Source organism: Haliotis rufescens, unplaced genomic scaffold, assembly GCF_023055435.1.
Source record: "Haliotis rufescens isolate VD_foot unplaced genomic scaffold, xgHalRufe1.0.p SCAF_21, whole genome shotgun sequence".
Taxonomy (NCBI): domain Eukaryota; kingdom Metazoa; phylum Mollusca; class Gastropoda; order Lepetellida; family Haliotidae; genus Haliotis; species Haliotis rufescens.
In genome coordinates, this window is record NW_025963902.1 from 6,557,883 (window position 1) to 6,572,860 (window position 14,978).

The 14,978-nt window shown below is 39.4% G+C and overlaps 1 protein-coding gene across 1 annotated transcript; it reads left to right on the forward strand.

The window, feature by feature from the left end:
* Positions 1-4,042: 4,042 nt before the first annotated feature.
* On the forward strand, positions 4,043-14,978 carry LOC125371638 (zinc finger protein 729-like). The gene is made up of 2 exons (XM_048401313.1): positions 4,043-6,059; positions 12,969-14,978. The coding sequence occupies exons 1-2, from the start codon at positions 4,327-4,329 to the stop codon at positions 14,248-14,250; spliced, it is 3,015 nt and encodes a 1,004-aa protein (XP_048257270.1). The 5' UTR covers positions 4,043-4,326; the 3' UTR covers positions 14,251-14,978.

Genomic DNA, 14,978 nt, shown 5'->3' on the forward strand with positions numbered 1-14,978 from the left:
TATCTCTGAGTGTGCGGTTCTTCCTATATGCAGTGATGTGTGGGACTCGGAAGGTGTCTTTGCAGGTGTCTGAACCTTGAAGTAGGTGCCAGGACTTATTGATCATTGAGCTAACTTTGAGTGCAGTGGGGTTGTAATCTGTGATAAAGATCACTGGTTTTCCCTCTGTAACAACAGCATTAGATCTCGCAGCTTCCTTCTTTACACAAACCAGATTCTGATACACCAGTCGGAACATGACGTCACAACTACCACAAAAGTTGTGATGTCACAGGTCTAATAACTGTGACATCCATCACTATCACGTCACAATCAGCACTCACAAACTATGGAGTCCCTCCACTGCCCACACTGCCTGAAGTACTACTCACACCGGGACGGGCTCAAAAGACACTCAAGGAGCGCCCATAGCTCCGAAAGGTTCATCTGCTTGTCAAGTCCTACAAACGGCAGGATGATTTTAAAAATCACCAAAATCGCCACGGACAACATAATGCCAACAAAGCAGCTACCATCAACACCACCGCTACAATGAGCGTGACTGACGGCCCACCAGGGCCGGAAATCCCAGCCCGCACAATGCTACCATCGACTCAGCACATGGCCCGTCCACAATTGCGACACACCATCTACGACCCGATGTGGACACACCACCAAAATCGCCGCCATACAGTCCGGCGTCTATACTCCCTCCACCATTTACCAAATGGACGGAGTATCTAGATGACCCTAATGTCAACTTGGATACCGAATTTTGGTCTTCATACAGGCCACAAAACAGAGAAGATATGGCAAAGCCACCATTCTCAAAGCGTAGACCCAATGTGCCAACAATTAGGCCAAATGGGCCCATAAATAAATAAAGTTTGGGTCCCAAATATAAAAGGGTTTGTTCTGTTTCAGGTCTATTGACCTAAGGTAGACTCCGGAATATAAACTGGGACCACATCCAGTCCCGGGTATTATACACAAAAAAGCATCATATGCATTTGGCCGACAACGACAACTGTGATATTAAAATACAACACACAACAATAAATCTCGAAAACCTAGAATTTATTGAAGCGATCGTAAAATCATGACCATCGGTAATCCATCGATGCTCATGTCGCCGCTACCCCAGCCCCGCCACCGGCCCACCGGTCCACTGGTCCACCGACTCATCGACTCATCGGTGCTCCGGCCCTGAGTACATTACTCACGATCCACCGGTGACAATTAGACCACCGGTCCACCGGCACACCCCTGTCGGTAGACTCCACCGGTACTGCATCTGGAACACAAAGTGTATAAAAGGAGTCCCCACACCCACACACAACAGTCTAATGAGAGCACCCCGCTCGAAACTAGTCACTTAGATTGCTCTTGGGTTTTAGCCCCAAACTCTCTATTATCAATAGAAACTATAGCCCGTTTCATTGAAAATACTTTCCAAACATTTTATCCATTTATTACAGCCTTTGTTTGTACAGACTTCATTGTATAACGTTTGATATAGAATTCTTGATAACTTTTGTTCTTTGCCAGCTAAGACCTTAGCCCCAAAACATACCATTCGACATTTGATGGAATTAATTAAAGGTACCCTTCCAAGTTCTCCATACAACATGTGTAAAGGTGTACTTTTCTTAATGGAAAGCAATTTACGTAAAAAGTTACGGTGAACAGATTCAATTTGCTTACAATTTTAAAACCCCCGGATTTCACAACCATACAATAGAACTGGTTTTACCATAGCATCGAAGTGATATAATTGAAATTTTATGGATAGATTAAATTTTTTACTTTTACATAATACAAAGTACATGGCCTAAGTGGCAGATTCATAATTTGCTTTTATAGAAGTTTTGAAAAAGTTTTTATTTGTAAAGTGAATTCCAAGATATATAACTCAGTAACAAAAGTTCCTGTGACACCAAAATTTTAGTTTATTTTCAAACAAGTAAAGACCACTTCCGTGGTCTAGTGGTAGAGCGCCTGCCCCGAGAGCGGAAGGTCCGGGGTTCAGTCCCCAGCCGCGTCATACCAAAAGACGTTAAAAGATGGTACTTGTTGTTACCCTGTCTGGCGCTCGGCATTAACGGGCTAAAACAAGGACTGGTCGGCTCGGAGTCAGTATACTGTGTCTGAGTTGGGTATTCATGTTAAACTGCGGCATGGTATCTCAGTGAGCTAGCACTATAAATCGGCATCAGTCCGGACTAGTACAAGCAGCCACACAAACACACACACACGTACATGCACATCGCTATATAAGTGCAATAATCTTGGACGCGACGTTAAACCCAATTTCATCTCACCTCAAACAAGTAAAGTTTGGTTTTCAATGTTGTAGTACATGTATGGAATCAAGTCACAAAAACGCAACAGAAAAGCATGCATTCCATGCAAAAGTTGACTTTTATGCAAGCCCCATGCATTTCACTACCCAAGAATGGTTATAAAAACATGTCCGTAAAAGGGATTCCATATGCATTGTTTAGCATCGTGCTGACAACAACCACTCAGAAAAACAACAAAATTACGCAATTATTCAGCATTACGAAATGCCACGCCTGTCCGAAAATGAGCATCTGCGAGCCATTGGTTTGCTTGAAGCAGGATCGAGTCAACGTGATGTTGCAAGACAATTTAACGTCCATAGAAACACCATTTGGTGTGTATGGCAACGTTAGCAAAAGACGAATGCAGTCAGAGACCATCCTCGGAGTGGCAGGCCACGCGTAACTAATAATCGATAAGACAACTGGATTCGAACAACACACCTACGAAATCGATTCCAGCTAGCAACAGTGACTGCAAGAAGCATCCCTGGCCTTCGACGAATATCTTCACAAACCGTACGTCGTCGACTCAGATGTGCAGGGATTGTCGCCAGAAGACCCGTCAGACGTCCCATTTTGACAGGAAATTTTCAGTTCTGTGTCCTACATGACAGACAAACTTTAGGACAAACTTAAGGAAAAACTTCATTCCTTGATCCATGGAGCTTTTGTTACAAAACGTGACCATAGATACAGTTACCTATCTATCCTCAGAGGTTCAGAGGAATTTGTCAAAAATGAAAGCAATTGTCATTGAAAGTTTACTGAGAAAACAGTAAATGAAATGCTGGACTTCCTAATTGGTAATTACATCTTTGTAAAATTTTGGGGAAAGACATTTTAGCAAGAAGTAGACATCCCCAGAAGTTCAACTTAACATGGATATGGTCGGAATCGTACAGTCGACTCTGCTTTTGGCAGAGATTTCTTATGAATGCAGAAAAGATTTTGTAAATGCCTGAAATTCCAAAGTTAGATCTTATGCAAATTAGCTGAAGCAACATGATCTGAGCAGGTAACTATACTTTGTATCTCTGCTTTAACTGATGTCAGGAAATACCGAACATTTCAAACAGAAAATTGAATCAAATGAAGTTCCAAAGTGCAAGCTAGCTACGTAGAGACTTTAGGCCCTATTTGTTTTCCTTTAGTCATATCACGGACCTATATAACAATATATAACCTATATAACAATAGTCTGTGGTCATATTGAATTGACCCTTGATTGATTATGGAGTAGTGTGAGTGAGTATAGGTTTATGCTATTTTTAGCAATATTCCAGCAATATCAATGTAGGGAACACCAGAAATGGGCTTCACACATGTACCCATGATGGAATCGAACCGGGGCCTTTGGCGTAACGATGACATGATTTAACCACAAGGCTGCCCACCTGCCCAAATCTTGATGTTGACTTGGACACAAAATGTCACCTGGCTTATTTAGTGTCATTGTTCCAAACGGTGAGAATTGTTAAACGCCCAGTAAAAAAACTAGAACAAATATCTCTTTTGATCTTGTGGTAAGATAAGGTGTCTCATTAGTTCTGATATTTGGCATCTGGATTATATTGATATGAAAAGTAATACAATTTACATTTGTTTTATTATTATGCTATGAAATTAATCATAAATAGATGTAATAATTTAGGAGACATGATTGTGTTTTTTTACTCTGTATATTTTTGTAGAAATGTTGGGGTTAATTGGGATAATGATCAAGAAGAATATGTTCTCATTTTTTAATTATTTTGTACAGTGACATATATCATTTTTACATAACTGTGCAACACATCCATGTGTATTCTTTTTTTCACAGGATGAGACAATAGTCATTGCCCTTCAACAAATGATAGTTATCATGTTTCAGCACTTTGTGTGAGGTTTTAGAAAGTTTATTACACATGACACTTGTTACCTACTAGACAAATGCTGGATATGAATATGTTATTATCAGTGTGTTGAATGTGAGAAAATCATTTACAGTATCAGGTAGTGTATCATGATACATATTAAATCATCAAATTGTGTTAGCTCCCATCCCTGGTTGTTATTGGTGGTGTTCTTGTGGAAACATCTTAAGGAAATGGATTATGCACGACTCTTTTATGCTTTCAGTGAACACCATAACACCCACAAGTTAATAATGGAAGTACAAAGCCAACCACAGAATCCAGGCTCTGAAACATGTGTTGTCTTGGACAGTGAGAGAGATTTGCTGGAAACAGATGATCTCAGGAAAAACACTGTTTCTGACGTGATAGAAACAGTTGATCTCAAGAAATCGGAGGGAATCAAGCCTGATCAGTGTGTTGTATGTGGGAAAGAGTTTAAGCACTCAAGTAAACTACAGGCACACATGAAGATTCACACTGGAAACAAGTCTTATCAGTGTGGTGAATGTGGGAAACAATTTAGACAATCATATAACCTGCAGAGACACATTAGGAGCCACAGTGGAATCAAACCTCATCAGTGTGTTGAATGTGGGAAAGAATTTGCAGAGTTAGGTAGCGTGCAGAGACACATGAGGATTCATAGTGGAATAAAGCCTTATAAGTGTGTTGAATGTGGGAAAGAATTTGCATATTCAGATAGCCTGCAGTCACACATGAGGATTCACAGTGGAGTCAAGCCTTATCAGTGTGTTGAGTGTGGGAAAACATTTACAGAGTCGGGTAACCTGCAGAGACACTTGAGGGTTCACAGTGGAATCAAGCCTTATCAATGTGCTGAATGTGGGAAAGAATTTAAAGAGTCAAGTAAACTGCAGACACACATGAGGATTCACAGTGGAATAAAGCCTTATCAGTGTGTTGAATGTGGGAAAGAATTTACAGACTCAGCTAACCTGCAGAGACACATGAGTGTTCACAGTGGAATAAAGCCTTTTCAGTGTGCTGAATGTGGGAAAGAATTTTCACGATCATGTCATCTGCAGACACACATGAGTATTCACAGTGGAAACAAGTCTTATCAGTGTGGTGAATGTGGGAAACGATTTACACAATCATATAACCTGCAGAGACACATCAGGAGTCACAGTGGCGTCAAGCCTTATCAGTGTGTTGAATGTGGGAAAGAATTTTCAGAGTCAGGTAGTCTGCAGAGACACATGAGGATTCACAGTGGAGTCAAGCCTTATCAATGTGTTGAATGTGGCAAAAAATTTGCATATTCAGATAGCCTGCAGTCACACATAAGGAGTCACAGTGGAATCAAGCGCTATCAGTGTGATGAATGCGGGAAGGAATTTACACACCCATATTCCCTGCAGACACACATGAGGATTCACAGTGGAATCAAGCCTTATGAGTGTGTCGAATGTGGTAAAGAATTTAGTGTATCTGGTAGCCTGAAGAGACACATGAAGATTCACAATGGTATCCAGCCTTATCAGTGTGGTGAGTGTGGGAAAACATTTACAGTATCATGTCATCTGCAGACACACATGAGGATTCACAGTGGCGTCAAGCCTTATCAATGTGTTGAATGTGGGAAACAATTTGCAAGATCAGGTGGCTTGCAGAGACACATGAGGGTTCACAATGGAATAAAGCCTTATAAGTGTGTTGTATGTGGGAAAGAATTTACTGAGTCAGGTACGCAGCAGTCACACATGAGGATTCATAGTGGAATCAAGCCTTATCAATGTGTTGAATGTGGGAAAAGATTTACACAATCAAGTAACATGCAGAAACACATGAGGACTCACAGTGGAATCAAGCCTTCCTAGTAGGCACAGCAATGTTGAATCAATGGTATACTTCATCGTTGAAATGATATTGATGTTTTGGTCCATAATCACTCATGAGAATTTAGGCTGCTTTGAATCGAAACCCAGCTGTTTTTGTTACATGGATGCATCTTGGGCTCACCACCATCAGCCAGAGACTAAACAGTCAAAGCAGTGAAACGTCTAACGTCTCCTTTGGGCAGCTTAGTGGCTTAAACGTTCGCTTGTCACGCCAAAGAAATGGGTTCGATTCCCTACATGGGTATATTGCCAAATATTGCTGTAATATTGCAAAAAAGAATAAAAGAATATGAAGGCTTAATCATGTTAATGTTGTATTCCACCAGGATAATGCACCTATAATCTATAAATCTGTTGTCGCCATGACGACAATGCATGACTGTGGCTTTGAACTCTTTGAACTTCTCCTTATTCCCCCAAAATCCTTCAAACACCAAACATCTATTACATCATTGCCATAATCCTGTATTTTGGATGTCATCACAATGTTCAAATCCAGATTTTCCACAGAAAGTTGTCATCACCGTCAGCTGACTCCGACGTGTTGTGTGGATAATAGTTTCCTCCACCATTGTCAGTGGTAGAAACTAACAGTAGAGGATGGGGCTCAGACGAGTCCAAATTTACTACATGGGTACCCATCCCCCTATTACCCGACCCTACCCGGGTACCCACTGTAGGTCTCAAGAGATAGGTACAAAATGTCCGATTGGGTATTTTTTTTACCATAGCCCTGGCAAAACATATTTAGATACATGTCTCAAACAATCTGGTCATGCATACATTGAAGTTATATCTTTTTTCAACCATTTGAAAAGTCAGAGGGAATGGGTGCATAGTCCGAAAGAAATGCGAACATTCATGACTTGTAGTGTACATGGTGTAACCATTAGAATTCTAGAGAATTTTTGTCATTAAACAATATATCATGTGACTAACCCGGGTCTTACTCAGTACCCACCCGACCCGGGTTCCGAATTACCCGACCCACCCCTAGTAAGGGAACTATATTGGAAATAACTTTTGTCTGTGATGTGTCAATTTTGTAAATGGCCTCCATATACCTATGATAATTATTTGGGAAAGCTTTACTGAGGCCTTGAATGTTGTAACCTTGATCAGTATGGGATAGTGGTGTATAAGGTTAAAAAATCAAATGTTTTAACAAAACTGAACTTGGTTCTTTTCTGTAAAAAGATCAAGCAAATCCTTTGAATTTTTGAGAATCCACATATGATTTATTCCACATGTCTCAAATACATTCTGTGAATATAAGTAAAGCCCTTCCTTGATTGTGCTAAGGATTATGGTTACTCTTGAGACAGAGATTTGGTGGTACATTTGCTTGACCCTCCAATATATACCCAACAACAAAAGTTCCTGTGACACCAATGTTTTAGTGTATTTTTCAAACAAATAAAGTTTGGTTTTCAGTATTGTAGTACATGTATGGAATCAAGTCACAAAAAAGCAACTGCTACAGAAAAGCATGCATTACATGCAAAAGTTGACTTTTATTCAAGCCCCATGCATTTCACTACCAAAGAATGAATATAAAAACGTCCGTTAACGGGATTCCATATGCATTGTTTAGCATCGTGCTGACAACAGCCACTCAGAAAAACAAAATTACGCATTATTCAGCATTACGAAATGCCACGCCTGTCCGAAAATGAGCGTCTGTGAGCCATTGGTTTGCTTGAAGCAGGATCGAGTCAACGTGATGTTGCAAGAAAATTCAACGTCCACAGAAACACCATTTGGTGTTTATGGCAACGTTGGCAAAAGACGAATGCAGTCAGAGACCTGGCCTTCGACGAATATCTTCACAAATCGTACGTCGTCGCCTCAGATGTGCAGGGGATTGTCGCCAGAAGACCCGCCAGACGTCCCATTTTGACAGGAAACCACCGTCAAGGAGGTATACAGTGGTGCAGACAGCGTCTAACGCTTGACGGCCATGCAGTGGGGACAAGTTCTATTCACTGGCGAGTCTCGTTTTCCCCTCAGCCACAGCGATGTACGGATTCGAGTGTACCGACGTCGAGGTGAACGTTACGTCAAACATTGTGTCATGGATGAAGATCGGTTCGGGGGCGGCAGCGTTATGGTATGGGATGGGATTACAGCAAGACAGAGGACCTGTTTGATAGTGGTAGAGGGAAATCTCAATGGACAGCGCTACCGCGACGAGATCATCGGCCCTGGTGTTCTACCGTTTTTGCGTTTTTTTCGCTATTGATTTGTAAATTGACATTTTGGCATGTTCATGTTTTTTTTAATGAAATCACGCATTTTCTGAAGTCAATATGGCAAATTAAACCATTTGAACACTTACAGGAGTCTTTTATATGTTGCAAACCGAAATTGTTTCAGATTTGGTAAAAATCATAACTTTGCATTAAACCTACTTAATGTCTCAGGAACTTTTGTTGTTCAATATATAATCTATGACATATTCGATTGGTGAGCCACTTAATTTTTGTTTTACTGGTATTGATATCAATCACCATTTTTTGCAGTAAGGTGAAAAAATGTCAAACATATTTTTTTTAAAGTGTATCATCTGTATATAGTAATGCGAACAAAACAACGGAGAGATCTACCAGGCCAATAAATGACTGAGATTGAATAGAAACACTAGGGAAGTTTTGAGAATATAAAAGGGGCGGTCGGGTAGCCTACTGGTTAAAGCGTTCGCTCGCCACGCCGAAGACCCGGGTTCGATTCCCAAAATGGGTACAATGTGTGAAGCCCATTTCTGGTGTCCCCCGCCGTGATGTTGCTGGAATATTGCTAAAAGCGGCGTAAAATCAAACTCACTGACTCACTGAGAATATAAAAACGGATCCAGATCATTTAGAAACAATATTGGGGACAGATTTTCTCCTTGACGGACACCAATAACACAAGGAAATTGTTCTGAATATACACCGTTTGAACGCACACATGATTTAATGCCATCGTACATATTAACAATAATACGAATATTTTCCATTTATTCCTTGTCCTAGTTATGTTTTCCATAAACCTATACGCCAAACATTGTCAAAAGCTTTTTGGTAATCAACGAAACCACAATACACTTTTTTCTTTCTATTTTTTAGTAAATCAATAATTGCATACAGTGTAAAAAAGGATCATTTGTGGAGTAGCCATGTCTAAAACCTGCTTGTGATTCTGACAAAATGTTATTACTTTCAACAGAATCGTTTAATCTTTTATTAATAACTTGGGTAAACAATTTTCCGAGGCAAGTTATAAGACTTATTGGCCAAAAGTTTCCAGTGTCATCTGTACTCCCTTTACCTTTGTAGATCGGACGAATAATTCCGTTTAACCATTGTTTGGGAAACATCCCAGTGTCAGATATAAGATTAAATAGTCTGGTATACAAGGGTAAAAATGTTGGCAGAGAAGCTTTAATATATTCATTGATAATGTTATCCTTGCCACATGCCTTGTTGTTCTTTAGTAGTTTGATTATATCAGTGATTAAAATATCATTACAGTTATTTACATCAAAATTAATATTGAAGTCGAATCATCAGGAATAGTCTACATTATCTGTGTTTAGGTTTTTGAAATAGTCAAAAAGTTTATCGATAGGTGGCAAATTTGCATCATTATCTTTCTAACGTAACATTTTCCAAAATAAGCGGGTGTCATTTATCCGTAAATAAGAAATATTGTTTTGCATTTTGAAGTGATGACTTAAAGAATTTGAGAAGGTTTTTTTTATAACGTTGACTACTGTTTGACAAATGCTGATTTTGCTGTAAGAAAATGTTGTTAATATTATGTACAATAAAGTTTACATCGTCATTACAAATATCACTTTGCACCAAGGAATCAACGTGAGACATCATCCAAGAAATGTCACTGTTTTTAATTGATTGAACAAAATTGTCAGCGTGCCTCTTATCCCAGCGTCTGCACGTGGAGTCAGTGTTGTCATTTTCAGAGTCTGATTGACAGATGTCTCTTGTTGATTGGGGTTGACCCGTGATATTGTTAACATATGTTGATTCACATTTTAAAAGCAATGGGCATCAGATAAAATAGGATCAAAACTTTAAACTTTATAATCCATGACACTGCACCTTTTACAGTTGACCAACTCTGCCATTTACAATAAACAGTGGGTTATTTTTACAAATGTGTATGAGTTTATGTCCATGATTATTCACTCTCCCAGAATCACTAGAACATCTTGTATCTGCCTAGGTCAGATAAGCAATCAATGTCATCGATTATATCATTTGGTATACCCAGGTGTTTTGACATAACACTTTCAATATAAACAATATCACTCAGATCTTTGGTATTGGCATTAGAATCTCCAACCAATATTACATCAAAGTTATCTCTATGTTTTAAAATATCCTCTTCCGAACAAGCAAACATTCTGTAATCATAATGAGATCCTTGTCGGGAAATGTACACACATCCTAACAATATATCTTGTCACTTTGCAATTGTGTTACAGTGTGTCTGTAGAAATTCGGTAGACTTTCATTGCATTGTATTTGGGCAGCCATTAGTCATCAGGAATTTAGTACTAGTTAATGTAAGCTGTCGTCAGTAAGTTACTATCTTCTGATGCTAGAGTGGTGTGGTTACTTCCGGAAATGGCGAGACTCGCCCAACATTGTATGGAGCCTGTCTAGAACTAGACGATTCTTGAAGGTGGTTGGACGGTATATAAGGGGACAGTAGCATGTTTACGCATCTCTCACATATTCGGTCTCTCGCTCACATATTTTCATGTGAGGATCGCTCATCATCCCCGATTCCCTGCCTAGCCCATCTCGGAAGCTTGACCACACTCGCAGCTGGGTGAATATACATTATTATCACTGACTTTTGTTACCACCACTGTATTTTTGTATTTGATACTGACCACTACTGTCATATTATTTATTGCCGTTGAATATTGTACTACCATTCTATTGTTTACTTCCATTATAATTGCTGTGCGGTAATTTGTGCTGATTTGTAAACTTAGTGAATTTTGTAATACATATGTTAATTCTGTACAACTTGTTGGTTGTTTGTTGGTTTCACACACAGCTCTTTTACGAACAGATTTCTGGATTAACAAATTGTATCAATTTGGGAATCGACTCGTAACACCATCCTTTGTGATAAATGGGTGTATTCAAGCTTGCATGGGTAACATCTGATGTGGAGGTTCACCAGGTTCAAAGAAACTTAGTGGTGGATATCGTCAATACCCATGAGTTTGTGTACACTACAATGGAGGAATGTGCAGTACATACAAACCTGTAATAAAGTAACCTATTTGATTGTTAGCAACATTAAACAGTATTCTAGAGCTACAGATAAGCAGCATATTTGCGTAAAATCCCCCCCCCCCCCAAAAAAAAAAAAAAAATACAAAACAAAACACAAAACAAAAAAAAAAAAACAAAACCAAAAAACCAAACAAACCCAATTACTTTCAACTTCCTTGTGTACAGAAACACATGCATAAAAAAAATGAAAAACTCAAATGTATAAAAACAGCACGCGTAAATACCCAATGAAGCTTTTTCAGCATGCGTACAAAGGGGCTAATTTCCGAAACCCAATTACGAGCTAATTTACTAATTTACTTTCTGAGTCAAGCCTATATATTTAGAACAGTTATATACATCTAAAACATTGTTTCATTTTTTGTTGTTCTTAAAATGTTGACTAATTTTGGGAAAAACCCAACAGTGTTAAATTTACTGAATCGCAAAAGAAACGTCACCAGGGATAGATATATATAAGAAACCTTATTTGTCCAAACACTGTAAACATACTTTGAGACATTAAACAGATGAAACTTTGCAAAATGTGTCATCAAGGTTGAAATTAAAGTGTCAAATGTTCTTAAAGTGACACGCAACACTAGTCTCTGAGAAAATGGCATCACAAGTCAATATCTCGAGTGTCCGCCATGTGCATTAATGACTGCCGTGCAACATCGATACATGGAATGGATGAGGCAGTTGATGAAGGCCATAAGCACTTGAGCCCACACTCTGAGGAAGGCCTGACACAGTTCAGCTGCACTTGTCGGCCTTGGTCGGACGTCATTCAGTCTTTGAATCTCATCTCACAGGTGCTCAATGGGATTTAGATCTGGACTGAGGGCAGGCCACTGCATGGTTCAGATGCCATTCTGCTGGAGGAAGTCTCTTGTTGCCCTCGCAGTGTGGGCACGGGTGTTATCATGCTTCAAACTCGGGGTTGCGGCGACTTTATCATGAGCATAAACCCATTCTGTCCTAGCCAACTTCATCCAAAGCTGCCCTACATGAAAAGTTTGAAAAAAACAAGGCCCCAAATAACATCACTATTGTTGGCTTTATATGTAAGCATCACTACATGAATTGTTTGATTAAAGAACTTGGTATAAATGACATATCAAATAATGCCACATATGAGGCCACCATGTTAACTGAGGAAGAAATCTGCCCAAACCATGTACTATCGACTTTTAGCTTGTCTGTAAACCCGAAGACATGTCTATTCATCTTTTGTACTGGATTCCAAAGCTCCAGATGGCTTTGTCTAGCAAATGTACCACCAAATCCCTGTCTCAAAGACTAACCACAATCCTTAATACAACCAAGAAGGACTTGCTTTATATTCACAGAAAGTTTTTGAGACAAGTGGAATTAATTCTATGTGGATCCATAAAAACTCACAGAATTTGCTTGATTTTTTGGCTTCAGGTATATCATTGATCTGATATCGTTCAATAACCATCAAATAGCCAATTCCCCTCCACTGAGAGAGAGAGAAAGATTGTTATTGGCGGTGATCTTGTGGAAACACCTTTAGGATATCCATTAATATGATAGAGGAAAGTAACAACTCTTTTATGTTTTCAGTGAACACTACAACTTCTACAAGATAATAATGGAAGTACAAAGCCAATCACATAATCCTGGATCTGTTCCTGGAACATCTTTTATCACCAACTGTGAGAGGGAATGTCTGGAACCGGGTGATCTTAAGAAACAATCTGAGACTGGCAACCTGGAAACAGGTGATCTCAAGAAACACAGTTTAATCCAGCCATATCAGTGTGTTGAATGTGGGAAAGGATTTACACGATCAGGTGGCTTGCAGACTCACATGAAGATTCACAGTGGAATCAAGCCTCATCAGTGTGTTGAATGTAGGAAAGAATTTACACAATCAATTGACCTGCAAAGACACATGACGATTCACACTGGAATCAAACCTTATCAGTGTGTTGAATGTGGGAAAGAATTTACACAATCACGTTACCTGCAGAGACACATCAGGAGACACAGTGGTATCAAGCCTTATCAGTGTGTTGAATGTGAGAAAGAAGTTAAACAATCATGTCACTTGCAATCACACATGAGGATCCAGAGTAGAATGAAGCCTTATCAGTGTGTTGTAGGTGAAAAAAGATTTACAGAGTCTGGTACACTGCAGACACACACGAGGACTCACAGTGGAATCCAGTCTTATCAGTGTGGTGAATGTGGGAAAGAATTTACAGTGTCTAGTACACTGAAGAGACACATGAGGATTCACAGTGGAATCCAGTCTTATCAGTGTGGTGAATGTGGGAAAAGATTTACGTACTCAGACAGCCTGCAGAAACACATGAGGGTTCACAGTGGAATCAAGCCTTATCAGTGTGTTGAATGTGGAAACGAATTTGCTGAGTCAGGTACCCTGCAGAAACACATGAGGATTCACAGTGGAATCAAGCCTTTTGAATGTGTCGAATGTGGAAAAGCATTTGCACAATCATGTAACCTGCAGACACACATGACGATTCACAATGGAATCAAGCCTTGTAAGTGTGTAGAATGTGGGAAAGAATTTACACAATCACGTTACCTGCAGAGACACATGATGAGGCACAGTGGAATCAAGGCTTATCAGTGTGTTGAATGTGGGAAAAGATTTACACAGTCAGGTGCCCTGCAGAGACACATGAGGATTCACAGTGGAATCAAGCCCTTTCAATGTGATGAATGTGGGAAAGGATTTACACAGTCAGGTACCCTGCAGAATCACATGAAGATTCACAGTGGAAAGAAGCCTCACCAGTGTGTTGAATGTGGGAAAGGATTTACACAGTCAGGTAGCCTGAAGTCACACATGAGGATTCACAGTGGAAACAATTGATTGAATTTAGTGGACTGAAATATCATGAGTGTATTTAGTGTCTATGTTTATAACTAATCAGCATAATAAATGATAAGTCAATCAAGGTATTATTGTTAATCCATTAATCCCTGTATTGGCTTTTGACAGCTAGAGATGTGTGTATTCCATCTGTTCTAAGTAACTAAATATACTGGGTAGTCAGATGAGACTCCCTGCATATGTTCATGTACAAATTATTATTATTTGAAAAAAATATCTTCAAGGATATGATTAGTGTGTGCTGGTCCTCATCAAGACATTTTTCAACAGCTTGTCACTGTTATTATTCAACATCGTTGATCGTCTTCAGAAGGGAAAAGGTTGTGAATGTATATCAATCTGTGTTAAATATAAGCACATAAGCATTACTCAAGCATCCCCTACTTTTTTGGATGTGTGCTTCAATAAGAAATAACTGGTGTGAGTCATTGTTGGAGACACGACAAAAGAGTTGTGAACTAACAAACAGAATGCATCGTCACTACCGTCACAAAAAATGAAGTTGACACTAGCAATTGCTTCTGTTTTGATGGTGTTATGCGAAGAAATTTGCAGAGTCAGGTACCCTGCAGAAACACATGAGGATTCACCATGTTCACAGTGGAATGAAGCCTTCTGAGTGTGTTGAATATGGGAAAGGATTTACACAGTCAGGTACCCTGCAGAATCACATGAGGATTCACAGTGGAAACAATTGATTGAATTTA

Excerpts from the sequence above, each read along its gene's own strand:
- LOC125371638 (XM_048401313.1), top strand. The coding sequence starts at position 4,327 with ATGATACATATTAAATCATCAAATTGTGTTAGCTCCCATCCCTGGTTG. Across the intron at positions 6,060-12,968 it reads AGTGGAATCAAGCCTTCCTA|TGAACACTACAACTTCTACA; the intron begins GTAGGCACAGCA and ends TTATGTTTTCAG.